This window comes from Carya illinoinensis, chromosome 1 (genome assembly GCF_018687715.1).
Source record: "Carya illinoinensis cultivar Pawnee chromosome 1, C.illinoinensisPawnee_v1, whole genome shotgun sequence".
NCBI lineage: Eukaryota > Viridiplantae > Streptophyta > Magnoliopsida > Fagales > Juglandaceae > Carya > Carya illinoinensis.
In genome coordinates, this window is record NC_056752.1 from 20,746,600 (window position 1) to 20,763,599 (window position 17,000).

At 34.0% G+C, this 17,000-nt stretch overlaps 2 protein-coding genes across 3 annotated transcripts; one reads left to right on the forward strand and one right to left on the reverse strand.

The window, feature by feature from the left end:
• Positions 1-3,975: 3,975 nt before the first annotated feature.
• Positions 3,976-11,652, forward strand: LOC122313079 (V-type proton ATPase catalytic subunit A). The gene is made up of 20 exons (XM_043127810.1): positions 3,976-4,243; positions 5,299-5,425; positions 5,688-5,743; positions 5,826-5,882; positions 6,042-6,153; positions 6,248-6,285; positions 6,409-6,510; positions 6,867-6,923; positions 7,025-7,096; positions 7,181-7,282; positions 7,386-7,448; positions 7,531-7,663; positions 8,321-8,427; positions 9,108-9,302; positions 9,834-9,920; positions 10,000-10,104; positions 10,355-10,452; positions 10,570-10,648; positions 11,093-11,181; positions 11,280-11,652. Exons 1-20 carry the CDS (start codon positions 4,166-4,168, stop codon positions 11,392-11,394), a joined length of 1,872 nt encoding a protein of 623 aa, XP_042983744.1. The 5' UTR covers positions 3,976-4,165; the 3' UTR covers positions 11,395-11,652.
• A 2,205-nt stretch (positions 11,653-13,857) lies between these two features.
• On the reverse strand, positions 13,858-16,524 carry LOC122313090 (protein FAM32A-like). Of its 2 annotated transcripts, none has more exons than XM_043127826.1 (3): positions 16,368-16,524; positions 15,379-15,531; positions 13,858-14,293 (listed from the first exon to the last, which is right to left on the reverse strand). In XM_043127826.1, exons 2-3 carry the CDS (start codon positions 15,524-15,526, stop codon positions 14,031-14,033), a joined length of 411 nt encoding a protein of 136 aa, XP_042983760.1. In that variant the 5' UTR covers positions 15,527-15,531; positions 16,368-16,524; the 3' UTR covers positions 13,858-14,030. The 2 variants fall into 2 exon arrangements, with proteins under 2 accessions (XP_042983760.1, XP_042983754.1); XM_043127820.1 differs by having other exon boundaries at positions 16,338-16,505.
• Positions 16,525-17,000: the final 476 nt, after the last annotated feature.

The window sequence follows — 17,000 nt, forward strand, 5'->3', positions numbered from 1 at the left end:
CACCTAACTTCCAATATTGCCACTCCTCTTAGAGAAGTGATTCCATATATCCAATGGAGGAAAATTTGGAATCTTAGAATCCACAATAGGCATAAACTCCTTTTATGGAAAATAATGTGGGATATCTTGCTGACAAGAGAGTGCATTAAATACTTTATCCCAACATTATCTTCCATAAATTGCCCTCTTTGTGATGGAACAGATGAGACTCTGTTACACCTCTTCATAGAATGTCCTATATCAAGAATCCTATGGAGTCAAAGCAATTGGCTTTTAAATCTCTCTTCCCTGGGATTAAATTCAATGAAAGATTGGATACAGTTCATTTTATACCCCATGCGGAAACTGGGGCTAACCTCCCAAGAAGATCATCATTTCAAGATCTTTGCTGGCCTAATCTTAGGTTTTATTTGGAGGCTTCGAAATGATTTGGTTCATAACCAAAAGGAATTCTCGCTCCAAAAAATTTCATTGCGGTTAAACCTCTCTTATGAAGAAAATCTGCAGGCTTGGAAAGAAAATACCAACACCAAATCGGGGAAAAAATGGCAAAACCCTTGTACAAATCATATTTGCATATCTTTTGATGCAGTGGTAAGAAACTCATTCTCATTGGCCTTGGTAGTTAGTAGAAACTCAATAGGGAATGTAATTGAAATTTGGACTAAGGAGAACCCTACTATAACCCTAGTCATCGCTGAAGCTCTTGCAGCAAAATTGGCTTTCAAAATGGCAGAATTTATCAACACATCTCATATTTCCCTAGTTGGAGATTCCCAATTGGTAATTTCTTCTATCTCTAAATTAGAGGTGATTTGGAAAATATCTACAATCTTGGATGACATTGCAAATTCCTTAAAGTTTCATCCTGGCTGGAGTTTCAACAAGATTGATCGATTTCAAAATCGACTTGCGCATTCTATTGCACAATGGGCAGCTACAAACTCTTTGTTTGGTAGTATTCTATTAGATTTCATTCTTCCTAATATTTTGCTTTTAGACAGTGGAAAAGACTCTCCAGATGGTTTGTAATATTTTATTTTATTAATATACGCACGCTTGATTAGGAAAAAAAAAAAAAAACTAAACCCACCCTTCGTGTTATCTTGCACTTGGAATAAAAATTTAAAAAATTAATATATATATTGATAATTTAATTATTCGTCGTAGTAAATAAGATAGAAAATAAAATAATTATTTTTTTCCTTTTTTCACAAAAGAAAAACAAAGTTTACAACCCATAGTGGCGGAACTACATTCATTTAAGAGGGGGCCATGTCCCTCCAAAATTTTTTGAAAAATCAAAATATACCCTAGTTTTTATTCATAATTTTATAAATGTAGAAATGACACTTCAAAAAAATTTATAATTTCTATATATTCTATAAAATTTTAATATACTTAAAAATGTCTTTTCAATTTTTTCTATAGTCTCAAAATTTTGTATAATTCTTATATATTATTGATTTTTAAGAGTGTAGTCTAACCAAAATTGAATCAAAATTAAGTTTAGAAGAAATAATAAACTTATTAATATGGATCCTAAAGTTTTTTGTTATATAATATTAAGCCTTTTAATTTGGAATTCAAAATAAAAATACAAGAAAAATCATTTAAGATTGGTAATCTATATGAAAAATAGTTGAGAAGTGTTATCCTCTGAAATTCACTGAGCAAGAAAAATCTTATTTAAGGTATCTATTATAATATTATATTCTAAATGTGACATAAAAATATTTAGAGTTTATATAAAACTTAATAAACTAGCTTACATATATACTAGAATGAAAAATGACATTCTAAAAAATCACTTGATAGTTTATACGAAGTAAATAAATTCGAAATATTTTATTATAAAAATAATAATAGATGAATATTATTTCATCAAACATTATCATGAAAAAACTAAAACATAAATTAAGATGTTTTATTTTTAGAATTTTATTTTTATGTATATATTGCAAATTATCGAGATCTAATTTTATATATATTTATATTTTTATAATTTTTAAATTTTAATATGTAACATATTAGAAAATTTGGCCTCCTTAAAAAAAATTCTTAGTTCTGCCACGGCCAACCCACACGTGTTCTATCTCCATGCTACATTGTTTTGTCAGGCTTTCACCCATTGCAAAAATTTTATCACGGTTACCTCTCATAAGAGTTTGGGTCATGTCTTCATCCCAGTGTGGCTAATTATCCTCTCGGACCAGCCTACTGATCATGGCCTTAGTAAACTACTGCCTTACCAACTAACTAATCGGATGTGAATCATAAACAACATGATTTTATTCATTCATGTCCATCCCAAACTTATATATGAATAACTTATAAATAATTTAATTTTTTCAAATTTTAAAATAAAAATAATATTAAAAAATAATTTTTTAATAATATTTTATTAAATTTTTGACTTTTATCTCATCTTATTCTAACTCAGTGTCTAAACCTCTCTTAAAAAGTATATTACAAATCATTGGACAAACAAAAATAAATAAAATTTGGAATTAATAACCGCGGAAGGGAAGTTGCCGTAAATTGTATTGGCAATAACAACAAAGACCAGACGGTCCCCACAATTGTATAAAGTACAGTAGAAGTTTGTCCATTGGCAAACCGCAGCTTCCTCTCTCTTGCCAGAGAAATAATTATTTTAGCAGATCTTCGAATGATCACCAATCCTCTTAGTGGATTGGAATTATGCGAGTTATAGACGGATTGAGAGCCACACTAGTATTTTAATCTTTTACTACAGTTTATAGAGATAGTTTGTGCATTGAATATTATGGCAATACTAAGTATATGATTAGACCCACACGTTGAAAGTGTTTTGATAAAAAATTCTGATGAATCTTAATGCGCTATAGACACCCTAATGTATATCAGATGAACTATGCTATATACAGTTATTTTCGTATAGTTTTTATTCAATGTACTGATAAAAAAAGTGACACAATCAATTACATTAGTAGAATATGCAAAGAGCATGAAAAAATGACTGCACATAAAGTTTTTGATATCATAATAATTAGGTTCGTTTGGATATTTAGAATATTTTAGAATATTTGTAAATATTAGTGAAATAATTTAAATTAAAATATTTTATTGAATTTTAGAAAATGAGAGAAAAAATTGAATAAAAATATTATAAAATTAAAAATTTTAATATTATTTTTATTTTAAAATTTGATAAAATTGTATGTTTTTATATTTTGTTTAAGAGTTTGGATAAGTTATAATGATTGTATAAAAAAATTAAAAATTAAAAATTAAAAGTATTTAATGTTTGAGTTATACTTAAGAAGTCAAATATGAAATATTTTAATAATACTTGAAAATACTTGTATTCCCAAGACCAAGGCATCAACATTAAATGAGAATATAGTTCTCGAGATTAGTACTTTGATCAAAATTAAATGGTATAATGTAATAATATAAAGAATGAGGATTGTTTAGAAAATACATCTTATTTCGTCTCATCTCAAAATTTATCATAATTTCTTTTTTAAATATCATTAAAATATAAATATTTTTCAATTTTAGATTTTAAATTTTTTTATTTAATTATAATAACTTTCCAAACTTCTAAATATAACACAAAAATAATTCAATTTTTTTCAAATATTAAAATAAAAAAAATAAAAAAATTATATTATAATAATATTTTAAATTTATAATATTTTTATTCAAAATTTTTTTTTTCTCATTATTTCATTTCTATTTACAAAAAATTTTATTACTATTTACCAATTTTTCAACTCATTTAATTTCTCAACTGCTCAACATTCCCTAAAAAGACCACCATTTACCGTGTACCATGCTGCACTGAATGTATTCCTTCTAAACCATCCGGCCAATCAGAAATCAATAACTGCAGGGAGCTCACAGCAGGAAATCAAAAGATCAGGAACAGAAAGGCAGTATGTGTCTAATAACATAGACTGTCCCGCTGAGAATCATTTCCTTCCCAGAAACCAATCCCAGTACGTGTCCTACAAATTCACCCCTCGCGTCGAGATCTCTCTCGCAGACACAGACTCTCTCTCTCTCTCTCACTCTTTAAGTCTCTGTCGTTTTGCAAATAATTCGATCGGAAACGCCTGAAGCGGGGGAGTTTTGGGTTTTTGCAGAGCCCCTGAGATATTGATCGGAGAGCACAAAAATGCCGGCGGTCTACGGATCTCGATTGACGACCTTCGAAGATGCCGAGAAGGAGAGTGAGTACGGTTACGTCCGCAAGGTTCGTACTACTTATTTCCGATTGAACCTTGGATTCTCTGTTTTGCCACAAATCTGGTGCGTTTTGGTTGTTTTGGATCCTGGATTTTGTTTTGATTGGATTGGCTGCGTGCATTTTAGGATTGATCTGCTATCATTTGGGGTAAACTTTTTAGCGAATTATCCGTCGGTCAGCTTTCCGATTGTTGAACTTAAGTGTTTTTTTTTTTTTTTTAATTGCGTTATCCATTCAAGTCATTGGCCTTTGAGAGATCTAATAATGCGACTGACGAGTGGGGTTGCGTCGTGTCGGGTCAATCCTACCTCCAAATCTTGGTTTCGAAACTGGAAAAATAAAAGAGGGAAGAACTTATAGGATATTCGAAGGTGAGAGTGTTAGCATTTAGGTTTTGGATATTTGTTTGTTATGTTTGCTTAACGATAGCTCTGTTTTTTCATTGCTTGTCTTAGCCTAGTCCTCTGAACCTTAATGTTCTTACAAATTATAGACTTGCAAAGTGTTGCGTTATCTTGTTACCCTTCTTTCGAGTTATACTTTTGTGGTACTGTTGGGAGCTATGCATCCAATTAAATGATTTTCTTATATACTTTTGATATCGAGTGAAAGAAGATATAAATTATGTGGATCGGTTACTTTATGGGTTGAACTTAGTGCTAACTGAATTTTTTGACCATATTATATATGATGGATTTTGCTATGTATTTATGTCTTCCCGTTCACTAGCAGTTGATCTACAATGGTTAAAGTCATCGAATTGATGTGGTTATCACTGATGGTAGCAACATGGAATATGTGTTTTCTGCATGTATCATGTTTTTGTTCAAACTTTAGTTCTTTGGCTGGTTTTACTACATCATCTTACAAAGAGTCTTAAATTTCTGACTTATCAAAATTAGAAAAAAAATCCTAATTTTTGGTTGGTCATTGGTTAAAGTTGTGGTCAATGCATTGGCTTATCAGTTGTGTTGAATTTCTCTAATAATGTGGGAGTGTAAAAGAACTGGATGTGATAACTTAAAAAGGTCTATTTGTGTTTTTCACTTATAACTTGACAGGTATCTGGACCAGTCGTCATTGCAGATGGCATGGCAGGGGCTGCAATGTATGAGCTGGTCCGTGTTGGACACGATAATCTTATTGGTGAGATTATTCGGTTGGAAGGAGATTCTGCTACAATCCAAGGTATTTACCACTATTTCAACTCATAGTGATGTCTCTGTTGCAATTCTTTCATCATTACATTATCATATTTTCTTTATGGTTTCTGGTGGCTGTCCATGTCTATCTATCCCGACTACTAAATAAATTGTTGAAAGTGTAAGAATAATCACGTTCATCATTCTCATCATTATTAATATTATATTCTGCATTCTATAGTTTTTATATGGTGGGGATTATTCAGAGAAATCAAAACCAAATGAGAAACTTGTCTTCTCTTTTTCAGTTTATGAGGAAACAGCTGGGTTGACAGTAAATGACCCTGTGCTACGAACACACAAGGTGAGCCTACCATCATGTCTTTTCCTGGTTTTCTGATGATGTGTTAAAAGCATCAGCTAACAAAAGTATGCAAACTTTATAGCCTCTATCGGTGGAGTTGGGACCTGGAATATTGGGAAATATTTTTGATGGCATTCAGGTACGCCTAAATTGAAGCTTAAACCTGGTCTTAGTTAATTTATAATTTTGCTTTAGGTTTAATCACCCTATTTCCTAGCAAACCTTTTTGAACATTACCCTTGCAGGCACAAAATGAATTAGTGGTGTTTATTGTTTCAGTTTTATTTGTTATTGACAGAGGCCTTTGAAAACTATTGCAAAAATATCTGGTGATGTCTATATCCCTCGCGGAGTCTCTGTCCCAGCTCTTGACAAAGATATACTTTGGGAGTTTCAGCCTAAAAAACTAGGTGATATATTAAATTATTTATAAGCTTTTTAGAATTATTGTTAAATCGATGCTGTTTGATTATGCTAAAATCCAATGTCATCCACTTGTCACAGGTGAGGGAGATCTTCTCACAGGTGGAGACTTGTATGCTGTAAGTTTTTCAGAGTTGCTATTTGTTTTGCATTAGCTCTTTTTGAATTAGCACTTGACTCTTTTGACTTCCTTTCATTAAGGTTTTTCTGAGCCCCAGCTCTGATATATTTTCACAATGCAGACCGTCTTTGAGAACAGTCTAATGCAACATCATGTTGCACTTCCTCCTGATGCAATGGGAAAAATTTCTTTCATTGCAGCACCTGGTCAATATTCATTGAAGGTTTGTCTGTCTAATGTTTTTTGCATCCTATCTTATGTGCCTTTATAGTCCATCACCATTGCCAATTCAAAATTTTCTGAGTTTTTTCACACTGATTCTGTCTATTTTGCATTTGGCTCTTTAGCTGCATATCTAGCAATGCTGAGAGGACATCTCTTGACTTATATTAGGATGCTTTAAGATGAGATTTTCCAGTTGTTTTTTATTTTTGGACTTTCTGATAATTTTTTTGTTGAACCTGATCAAGGGCGAGTAAAGGAATATATATGTACACACACATGCAGTGCACAAATAAGTTGTTTTCAGATCTTTCTTTTGGCATATAATTTATCGACTATTCCTAAATGTATGTGCAGGATACTGTCTTAGAGCTTGAGTTCCAAGGTGTCAAAAAGAAATTTACCATGCTTCAGGTTTCTAATTTTGTTCTTTTGGTTATACTTTCATGGTTGTATCTTTATTGTATTTTCCTGAAATTTTACATCTCTAATTTTACTTTACCCATATTCTGCAGACTTGGCCTGTACGTTCACCACGGCCTGTTGCGTCAAAACTTGCTGCTGATACCCCTCTACTTACTGGGCAGGTGGATTGGTGAATTGTTAGTTGCTTCATGCATAAAGTTTTAGTGGATCATTCTTCAGTTCTGATGAGTCTGTTTTCATTTCAGCGTGTTCTTGATGCCCTTTTTCCTTCAGTTCTTGGTGGGACTTGTGCCATACCTGGGGCTTTTGGTTGTGGAAAAACAGTCATTAGTCAAGCACTTTCGAAAGTGAGACTTTCATCTATCTATCAAGGATCTCTGTACGCATTTGTGATGCTGTAATATTCTTAGTCATTATTTATCTAATGCATTTTTTTTTTTTTTAATGCAGTACTCTAATTCTGATACTGTAGTTTATGTTGGTTGTGGGGAACGAGGGAATGAAATGGCAGAGGTCTGTATTTTCTAAACCTGATCAGCAATAAATTATTTTTGTTGTTTTTGAAGTTGATTCATCAAGTAATCTAATTATTCAGGTTCTTATGGACTTTCCTCAATTGACAATGACTTTGCCGGATGGCCGTGAGGAATCTGTTATGAAGCGTACAACACTTGTGGCCAACACTTCAAACATGCCAGTGGCAGCTCGTGAGGCTTCAATTTATACAGGTACTTCTATTGGGTTTTTTCACAATTTAGTCCAGCTTGTTAAGGTTTAACATTCTCAATTGTTTTCTGGAACGACCTCTCTAGCGAATGCTAAGTATTGTATTGATGGTTTCCTGTTGGATTATAATTGTTATTTATTTTTCAGTAATGGTCATCTAGAGTTACAACAGCAGAAATTTCTGAACCTGAAATCTTTATCAATATCATATTTTATCTGTAAAACAACACGTTCACTTGTGAAATATTTTTTGTAATTTTCATGATGATGGATCTCTAGATTTGTTGCTATTGTATTTTCTTTTATCTTGTTTCGGAAGTGCTTTGATAGGAAGATGCTGTTTGAACATTGTCCTATTTGCTCTCAAATTAATGTCCTTTTTCAATTATGATGTTATCGTTGAATTAATATATTCCTAATGATTTCATTTTGTATCCCCATGAAGTTTTCAGTTTTCACAGTCCCCAGTTCAAATCCAGGCTCAGACATCTCGATTTCTTAATTTATTAACAAAAAAGAGTTCTCAGTTTTTGACATTTATACTTGCACGAACATAGGTGTGCTTAGTAGGAAAAATGCTTAGTAGGAAAAATAACATGCTAAGGTTCTTGTAATGTGGCTGCTATGACAGTTTTAAAATTATGATTACGAATTATCAGGAATCACAATCGCTGAATATTTTAGAGACATGGGCTACAATGTTAGCATGATGGCAGATTCAACGTCTCGATGGGCAGAAGCATTGCGTGAAATATCAGGGCGGCTGGTTAGTTTTGCCAATTAATTTTAACTCAAGAAAATTCTCTTTAATTTTTGAAGTAATTAATTTGATGCTTTATGTAGTGCTTATTGTTGTCTTACTATTAGCCCTGAATTATCATATGGACTCTGTTTTTGGAATCTCTCCATCTCTCTCTACACACACCTGTATTTCCTTGCTATTCCTTTTTCAAGTTGCAAAGTGTTCTCTTTCTCAAGTTGTGGAGGGTGATGTCAAGCATCCATTGTGAGTGAAGTCAGGTTCACATATATCTTTATTACTCTTTTGATTTGGCTGAGATTTGTCTCAGTGCTTCTAGTCTTATTCTGTAGGGAGTAATAACCTTTCCCTCTTACTTGTCTCTGTTCCATGATTGAGAGGTGGATCCATGCTTTACCTTTACTTTTAGGTAGAGGCAAGTGTTCACATAGCCGCATAGGAAGGATATATCTTTCATAAATTTTGCCATTCAATGAATCTTTCAATGGTGTCACGTGCTTAATCTTTTAGCCTAAATTTACTATTTGTTTTTCTTGTAGTAAGTTAATTAGTAATTCTTTGCATTATGGTTAAGTGTTGTAAGATACATGATTTATTGTATTTTAAAGCTCATTTCATGATGGATAGTGTGTTTGGTATTTTCCTCAGCCTACTCTAATGATGTTGTCATGATTTCTCTCATACAGGCAGAAATGCCTGCAGATAGTGGATATCCTGCCTACCTTGCAGCACGTTTAGCCTCATTTTATGAACGTGCTGGTAAAGTAAAATGTCTTGGGAGCCCAGAGCGTACTGGTAGTGTCACAATTGTTGGTGCTGTTTCTCCTCCTGGAGGTGACTTCTCAGATCCCGTGACGTCTGCAACCCTTAGCATTGTCCAGGTAAACGATTTTGATCTGGTTTCAGCATATCACATGTTAATTTCTATCAGGAATATTGCTGAAGTTGTGTGCATTACATGTGGCAAATGCACAATTTTGAGACCGTCAATATTGCCTTTCATAATTAGGTTATATAACGAGTAATTATCTTATTCACCCTAAATTTTATCATCCCCAATCACACTTGTTATGTGGTATATTTTTTAGGTGGTGGTCATTTAAGTAGTTGATAGAAGAAACCAATTGAAACGTGCCATATAATTAAGTGTGACTGAGGAGGACGAGGTTTAGGATCATTAATTGGTTCAATTGTTGACCCAACTATATTTCTGTATGGCATATTATTTTGAGATGTGTGCTAGCCTGAGGTAGGCAGTCTCTCCTTTCATTGTCATTCAGATGCATGATTTTTGCTTGCTTTGATTATTATGTAGAAGTTAGAACAAATTATTATTCTAAGCAATCTGTTAGTTTTGTTAATTTGATTTATCTTCTTATTTATTTATTTATTTTTTATTTTTTATCCTACAGGTTTTCTGGGGTCTGGACAAAAAACTTGCCCAGAGGAAACATTTTCCTTCTGTAAATTGGCTCATTTCCTATTCAAAATACTCAACAGTATGTTTTCAGTTCCTTGTCTCTCGTATAACAAATCGTGGTAGTCCTATACATTTATAGAAATTTTCTCCTGTTTCAGGCATTAGAGTCTTTCTATGAGCAATTCGATCCAGATTTTATTAACATCAGGACAAAGGCCCGTGAGGTGCTGCAGAGAGAAGATGACCTGAATGAAATCGTTCAGGTATGCCTTTTTTGTTGGTGATTGAGCAATTATATTGAAACAGAAGATTAGTCATATCCATCCCTGTTCCTATGTCTTTGGTATATATACATACATGCATACGCATATATATACACCCAAGTGTCATTCATTTCTTTTCAAGCAAAGCATGTGCAGCCAATGTTATTTATTTATTTTTTTTTTCCTTTTTCACAAGTATTTAATTTCTTTCTGGTAATTACTGAACATCCTTACCATCTGGTTTTTGCAGCTCGTAGGAAAGGATGCATTAGCTGAAACAGACAAGATAACCCTAGAGACTGCTAAGCTTTTGAGGGAAGACTATCTTGCTCAGAATGCTTTTACTCCGTGAGTCCCAGCTTTTCTGGTTTTTCATTCAAAAAACCGTTTTGAATAATTTACACTAACATGACCTGGTAGCCTTTACCTCATCTTTTATAATAATGTCATTTATGGGTGTGGCAGATATGACAAATTCTGCCCTTTCTACAAGTCTGTTTGGATGATGCGCAACATTATCCACTTTTATAGTTTGGCCAATCAGGTATATTTTAGTTGGGTTAGCTTCTTCTATTTCCCCAAAACTGCTGATCCTGCTTCTTCCAATAATTCTTTTTTTGTTGATTCAAGAATTTTTCCCCTGTTCACATAAGTATTTTTTTTTTTCTTCAGAAGTTATGAAATTCTTAAATTGACTCCCTCTTCATGTTTCTAGTTCCCTGTATTTTTAGAAAATTAAATGCACGGCGAAGAATTCTTCATGTTTTTTTTTTTTTTTTTTTTCATTTCCGTGTGATTTTTAAAGACTTGTGTTTTTCCCTTTTCCTTTTTAACTCAAAATATCGCAAGAGCTAAAGGAAATAAATAGAAAGTGAAGGTGTTAACGGACCAGATTTTGTTTACCTTTGCTCTCTCTCATGCTTTTCTTGTGTCAAATGATTGGAGCATTAGTGCAAGCTAGCATTAATGTAATGTTGACAATATGCAGGCGGTGGAGAGAGGAGCTGGTATGGATGGTCAAAAGATAAGTTACAGCCTGATCAAACATCGATTGGGGGATCTCTTTTACCGTCTAGTGTAAGTAATAATGGTGCTAAAATGCTCTGATCATTATGTAGGAGAAGTCGTAATAAATGAGAAGAATGTCTTAATATTTTGATTTATCAACATCACAGGTCTCAGAAATTCGAGGATCCGGCTGAAGGAGAAGCTGCTCTTGTGGCCAAATTTAAGCAGCTGTACGAGGACCTGTCTAATGGTTTCCGCAACCTTGATGATGAAACTCGGTAATTCAAGATCTTAATAGGAGAGATGTTTTATAGATGGTCTGAGTGGCGGCGAACTCCAGCATGACCGCACTTGGATTATTGATCTTGATTTTCTCATTTTGTATGGAGAATAACAGTGTTAGGTCTATGGTTTTGCCAATTTCGGTGCTTGTTCGGCATTTGTTTTAGGTGGGGTTTTGTAATAATCTTTTATTATGTATTGCAATGATTATCTTGTGCTATTTATTGGTAATAAGAAAAGATACGTTGTTTGTTCTTATTAGGGTTATATATATATATATTTAGTTTTTGTTCGTGTAGCAAGAAATAAAAATTGTAGTTCGGTATTGAAGTGACGTATCATTTTGTTTTTCCCCTTCAAGTTTTGTTTATGTAATGTTATGTGATAACCCGGTCTAAGTTAACTCCGTCCTTGTTACTTTTCATGTTTTAATAGACTTAAAGTCCAATGGTTTGAGAAGATTTAGAGTGTGGGATTGGCATTAAACCATGTCTTGTGTATGTGCAATAGGCGCCTAAGCTTAAGAAAAGGCCTAACCTCTAGCTAGTTTCGGCCCTTTTAAGGGTTAAGGGTTTAGAAAAACATAATTAGGGTTTGGGAATGAGGGGACAGGTGCCACATGAGAGGCTCTTGAGTTTCCCCAAGCTATAATTATAGGCGAGGGATTTTAGCCGATGGGGGACGGTTAGTGGCTTGATCTCTTCCCTTGACTTGGGGGCTTTGCTTATCGAATTCCCAGATTTGAATTCAGAGGAGAGGAGTACTCAGGCAAATATCTCACTCCTTTCCTTAGTTGGAGAGATTTCTAGCTATTAATAGCAGTTACTATATTAATACTGAGAGGCGTAATTTCTTGATTGTAGGCACTCTTGGTCCTCCAACTTACTGGACTTCCCGTATGGGCCTTAAGATATTGTTGGGCCCGTTTAATGGGGATAGAGAAACCTCTCCATTAATCCAACAAATTCTCCCACGTTATCCTGGCGAGAACTTTATAACTATGAACGGTTTGGCCTATCACATTGTTCATTTTGATTGGCAATTCATGCTCCTATGCCTTGGGGAAGTCATAACGATTTTGTGTATGCTTCTAATCACATCACCAAATCGTGGGATCTATTCACAATGATTCTACTATCAGTCCACTTGCATTCTTCCTAGAGTACTCAACTGTCACTTCTCCTACCTTATAAGTAATCTTCTCTCTCTTCTCATAACCTTTCTCTCACTTCTTTTGTTTGCTCGTGTTCCCCATCAAAACCCTATCATTCCTCCTTCGCATCACTTGTTCGCATCAATGGACCACATGAAGGCTTCTCGACTTACCTCCCAAGGATCTCCCTCTCGCCTCTTGTTGGGGTCCTCAATGGCAATGGAATCCTTCTCATAGCGTGACGTGCCTTACAACAAAGGTTTTGATTGGTTATCCATTCTTACTATAGCCAACCTTAAGAAATTAAGGAATTCATATGGAATCCCCGACTCGGTGATCGTTGAGGTCCCTCACCATGGGGCCATTGACTCTGAGGGCTTTGTGGAGAAGGTGGATCTTACTACTTGTGCCCTGGTCCTTGGGTTGAGGCTCACATTTTGCCGGCCGGTACAACATTCCACAAAAATCATAACAAAAAAGTTCATATAAATTTTTAATTAAAATGTGTATACATAAAGTTTAAGCAAACATCAAAACAAAAATTATGATTTAAAATCTCCACAGTTTGTAGAGAATATAAATGATGACTCCAAATAAAAATACTTTATTTATCTTGTCTTATGTTTTACCGTGTTTAAAAGCAAATATTACTTTTCTAATAAATCTCTATAATAAATGAAATTTTCTGTCAAAATATTATATAAAATTAAATTAAATTGGAAATAATATAGCTGAAATGTTAAATTTTAGTTTGTTCGGAATAAAGCAGTATAGTCGAAAGTTGCATGGGCAAAAACAGGGGTACCAAAGCAAATTCGTCATGGAGTTGGCATTAGCGAGATTGGTCTTATAGATAAAACCTGATGGATGAGAGGTTTTACCTTAAGTGCAGAAACAAACTGGAATTTATGCGGCCAAAGCAAGGAAATAGACGATGCTTGATGACAAACAGAATAGCTAGCTGATTATTCTAGGAAAATTTGAATATGCTGGGGGCAATCTAACACTTCTTTTGGGTTATTTTTCCCAATTGTGCTTCAATCGGCAGGAAAATTTTTTAAAAAAAGTCTATAAGCTTCAACTGGAAGAGTAGTATTGCTTGTTGAAGCTCCCTGGAATGTTATCGAAGGGATTCCACGAATATAAGATCTTTTAGTCAAATCATTAGTGCACAAAACTCTCCTCGTCGTCCTCATCCATGAAGTGGAAGTAACATATTACAGATGCTCTGTCATTGGCTATGTAGAAGAGGTTTGCATGTTGCAAACTTCAGAAAAAGCAATTGGTAATTGAAATTCACAACGGGAAAATACGGGAAAAAAAGATAACCTAGATAACCTGGAGTGTATCAACAGTCACTAAACAAAAGCATAAATCCAGGGAAATAGGGAGTCGGAACCACAATGTGTACATGTAGCATTGACATTACAGTGACAAACAAAAGGTTGATCCCTTGTTCTTCAAACTCATAAACTTTCCCGGATCATCCTGGACCAACTTTGGGAATGTCATAATGTTCACTCATATTTGCCAAATACTGGTTGAAATCCTGAATCCGGTCACGGTGAGATTTATTAGCTGTCTTTGCCAATCTATGAACATCAATTCTCTCCCTCTCCTCTATATATCGCCTTTCTGCAGGAGTGAGATGATCACCATAATGACCAGCCTTTCCATCCTCGCTCAATTTGTTTCCATCATTTACATCATCCTCATTGGGATCAGCTGATAGATCTGCACTTCCACCTGCACCAAATAAAAAAAAAAAAATTAATGAGAAAATGTGTTCATGCATTCAACACTTTGGATGGAAAGATGGAAAAGAACAGGATCAAACAAGATGGTTGTATAATGCAACTGTCGCCAATTTTACCACAGCCCCAGTTTTGATATTTAAAACCCCATCTTTGGGCAACAAACATGCTCTACCCTTAACAGAATTCGGCATTTCATTGAAGTCTAATATACAAGCAGTGTTTCCAGATTTCAAAGCATGGCAACAATAGAGCAAATAAATGTCACCACCTTTGACTTCTAAATTATTATATTTATATTCAAAAAGTTTTGCAATTGTTATATTTGTCTCAAGGTAGCTTCTTCATTTTTACTTTTCAAGTGGGCACCGCCACCACTACCAATAAAAGGATTATATGGAATTTATCTTGGACTCTACTCATGCAAACAGAAATGATCAAAGAGAAACCTGATCAAGGTCAGTAAATCATTGTTGTTGGAACAGCACAGTGAATCAAAAGCCTGGTATGTGAAAACAATCCTAGCATGATCATCAAAGTAAACGAGAATGGAATCCCAGTTTCCAGATGAAGCATTTTTCAAACCTAGAAAGACTTATCTTAAGCAAGCAAACACTGAAAAGAGAGATATCGGTAAATGATGAAAATATTTTTTGATAAGTTGCTAAATGATGTAAATATCAACCTCTGAACAAAATAATACTAATAACGGAGAACTAATTATCTTAATTACTAAAGAAAAATTCTATACACCATACTACTATCCTATTTGCATTTCATTAAGTAAGATGCGACACATTTGCATCATTTAGCAAATATACACCATACTACCATCCTATTTGCATTTCATTAAGTAAGATGTAACACATTTATCACAATTGAATGATTATTTATTGCATGCTTCTTTGATACCTCCCCCCCCCCCAAAAAACAAAACAGAAAGATTGTTTGCACCCCAATGAGATTCGAAACTTGGATCTTGGAAGGAGCATACCACCAAGACTAAGGCCTTCACCACTTGAGCCAACCCTAGGGGTTACTTCAAAAAACAATTGCATGCCATAAATAATAACCCACCTGCTGGAAGTTCATTTTCTGTAACTTCAGAAAGCTGATCCTGATGTTTCTTACTTTTCTTTTTCTTCTTCACCCCCCCAGCCTTGACATCCAGGGCTTTTCCCTTGAGCTTCAGCTTACCCCCAACAACATTCTCATACCCTGACATTTTCTCTGTCAAGAAATTATAAATTATGGAGCTGAAAACTTAAAAAGATAAGAAATTTGAAAAAATAAAAAAACATATTAGAAAAGGACGAGGAGAGGAAGTGGAAGTTCTGCACAGAAGGGGGGGAATCAACCTACAGCCATAACAATCCTAACTATTAGGAATACTGTTATAAAATAGGGCGAATTGGCCAAGCGAAATAATAAAACCAAACTTTAAATTCATAAAATGAACTAGAAAAAACCATTAATTTCCATTCAACTTTTAGTTGATGGAAAAATAACCAATCATCAATGGCATGTTTTCTTCAGAGCCCAGATCAAACTAAAATAACATGATCCTGGAAATTCAGAACACCGGTTACCACATAATTGGCTTCCCCTTGAAGGAAAGAAAGAAAAATAATTTAAAAGGGGAAAAAAAAAATAGAGATCGTGTTTTCCCAAAAAATTAGCCCAATAAAGTTGGGACTTCAAATCTATTTCCTCCCGCCCCCGCCCCCCAGCAACCCTGGAAAAAAGACAAAAGGAAGGAACGCGTCTCCATATATATAAGCTAGAAACTGCGTACATACTTGAACCAAAAAAACCGTTACAATGTGAAAATTTCTTTTGGTATATAAACATATACACGGACCCAAACTTTTTTTATCGGTATAAACATATATACGGATCCAATTGAAAAACACAAACGCAAAAACTGTCCAGAAAAGAGTCGAACACACCCACATATGGATGACAATAAACGAGATAAAACACAAAACAGTAACGAAAACAAACAAAAAAGTTCAATAAATCATCAGAATACGAACCGATAAAAACTAAATCGTCAGAACACGAACCCTAAATTGCGTGCCTGTAAAAGCCAGAAACTGTCTCTGGGCTCGGTCGGCAGTGCATCTAGGACTAGGGGTGTTGTGGAGATTCTATTTTAATTGTTCTAAAAAAAAGTAGTTGTTCGAACTTCGGGATTGTTATCTGGAGAAAATCTTTCCGCAGGATGTGGCATTAAACACCAAATGACACTCTCCGATCGAGTGTGATTGGGCCAAGGCACACTTCCGAAGGCTCGGCCCAATATGATAATTGAGCTTTTAAAATACTAAAAAAAAATTACCAACACCCTATGGCTTAGTGGGCATTTTATTTTTAAAAAAGTGTTTTTGCTATGTATAAGTACAGTTGCGTATTAATATGTATATTAATACTGATTTATTCATATTTAAAATTTAAATTAACACTATTTTTAATAAAATTTACTTTTTAACCAATCACATTACATTGGTGTATAGATTAGTACACAATTATGCTTGTAACTATATTTTTTCTTTAAAAAATAATGTAAAAAATAATTAAATAAAATTAAATAAAAAATAAATTACATACGTTACAAAATTAAATAGAAATAAATACAAAATCACCAATATAATATAAATAAATAAATGCAAAGCAACCTCCAAACAAGTAGCACAATG

What these genes read in the sequence shown, in the direction of transcription:
- LOC122313079 (XM_043127810.1), top strand. Translation starts at nt 4,166, where the DNA reads ATGCCGGCGGTCTACGGATCTCGATTGACGACCTTCGAAGATGCCGAG. An exon ending in CTGGTCAATATTCATTGAAG is followed by an intron (nt 6,511 to 6,866) that starts GTTTGTCTGTCT and finishes ATGTATGTGCAG; the next exon opens with GATACTGTCTTAGAGCTTGA. An exon ending in ACCTGAATGAAATCGTTCAG is followed by an intron (nt 10,105 to 10,354) that starts GTATGCCTTTTT and finishes TGGTTTTTGCAG; the next exon opens with CTCGTAGGAAAGGATGCATT.
- LOC122313090 (XM_043127826.1), bottom strand. Translation starts at nt 15,526, where the DNA reads ATGTCAGGGTATGAGAATGTTGTTGGGGGTAAGCTGAAGCTCAAGGGA. An exon ending in AGAAAATGAACTTCCAGCAG is followed by an intron (nt 14,294 to 15,378) that starts GTGGGTTATTAT and finishes TATTTGGTGCAG; the next exon opens with GTGGAAGTGCAGATCTATCA.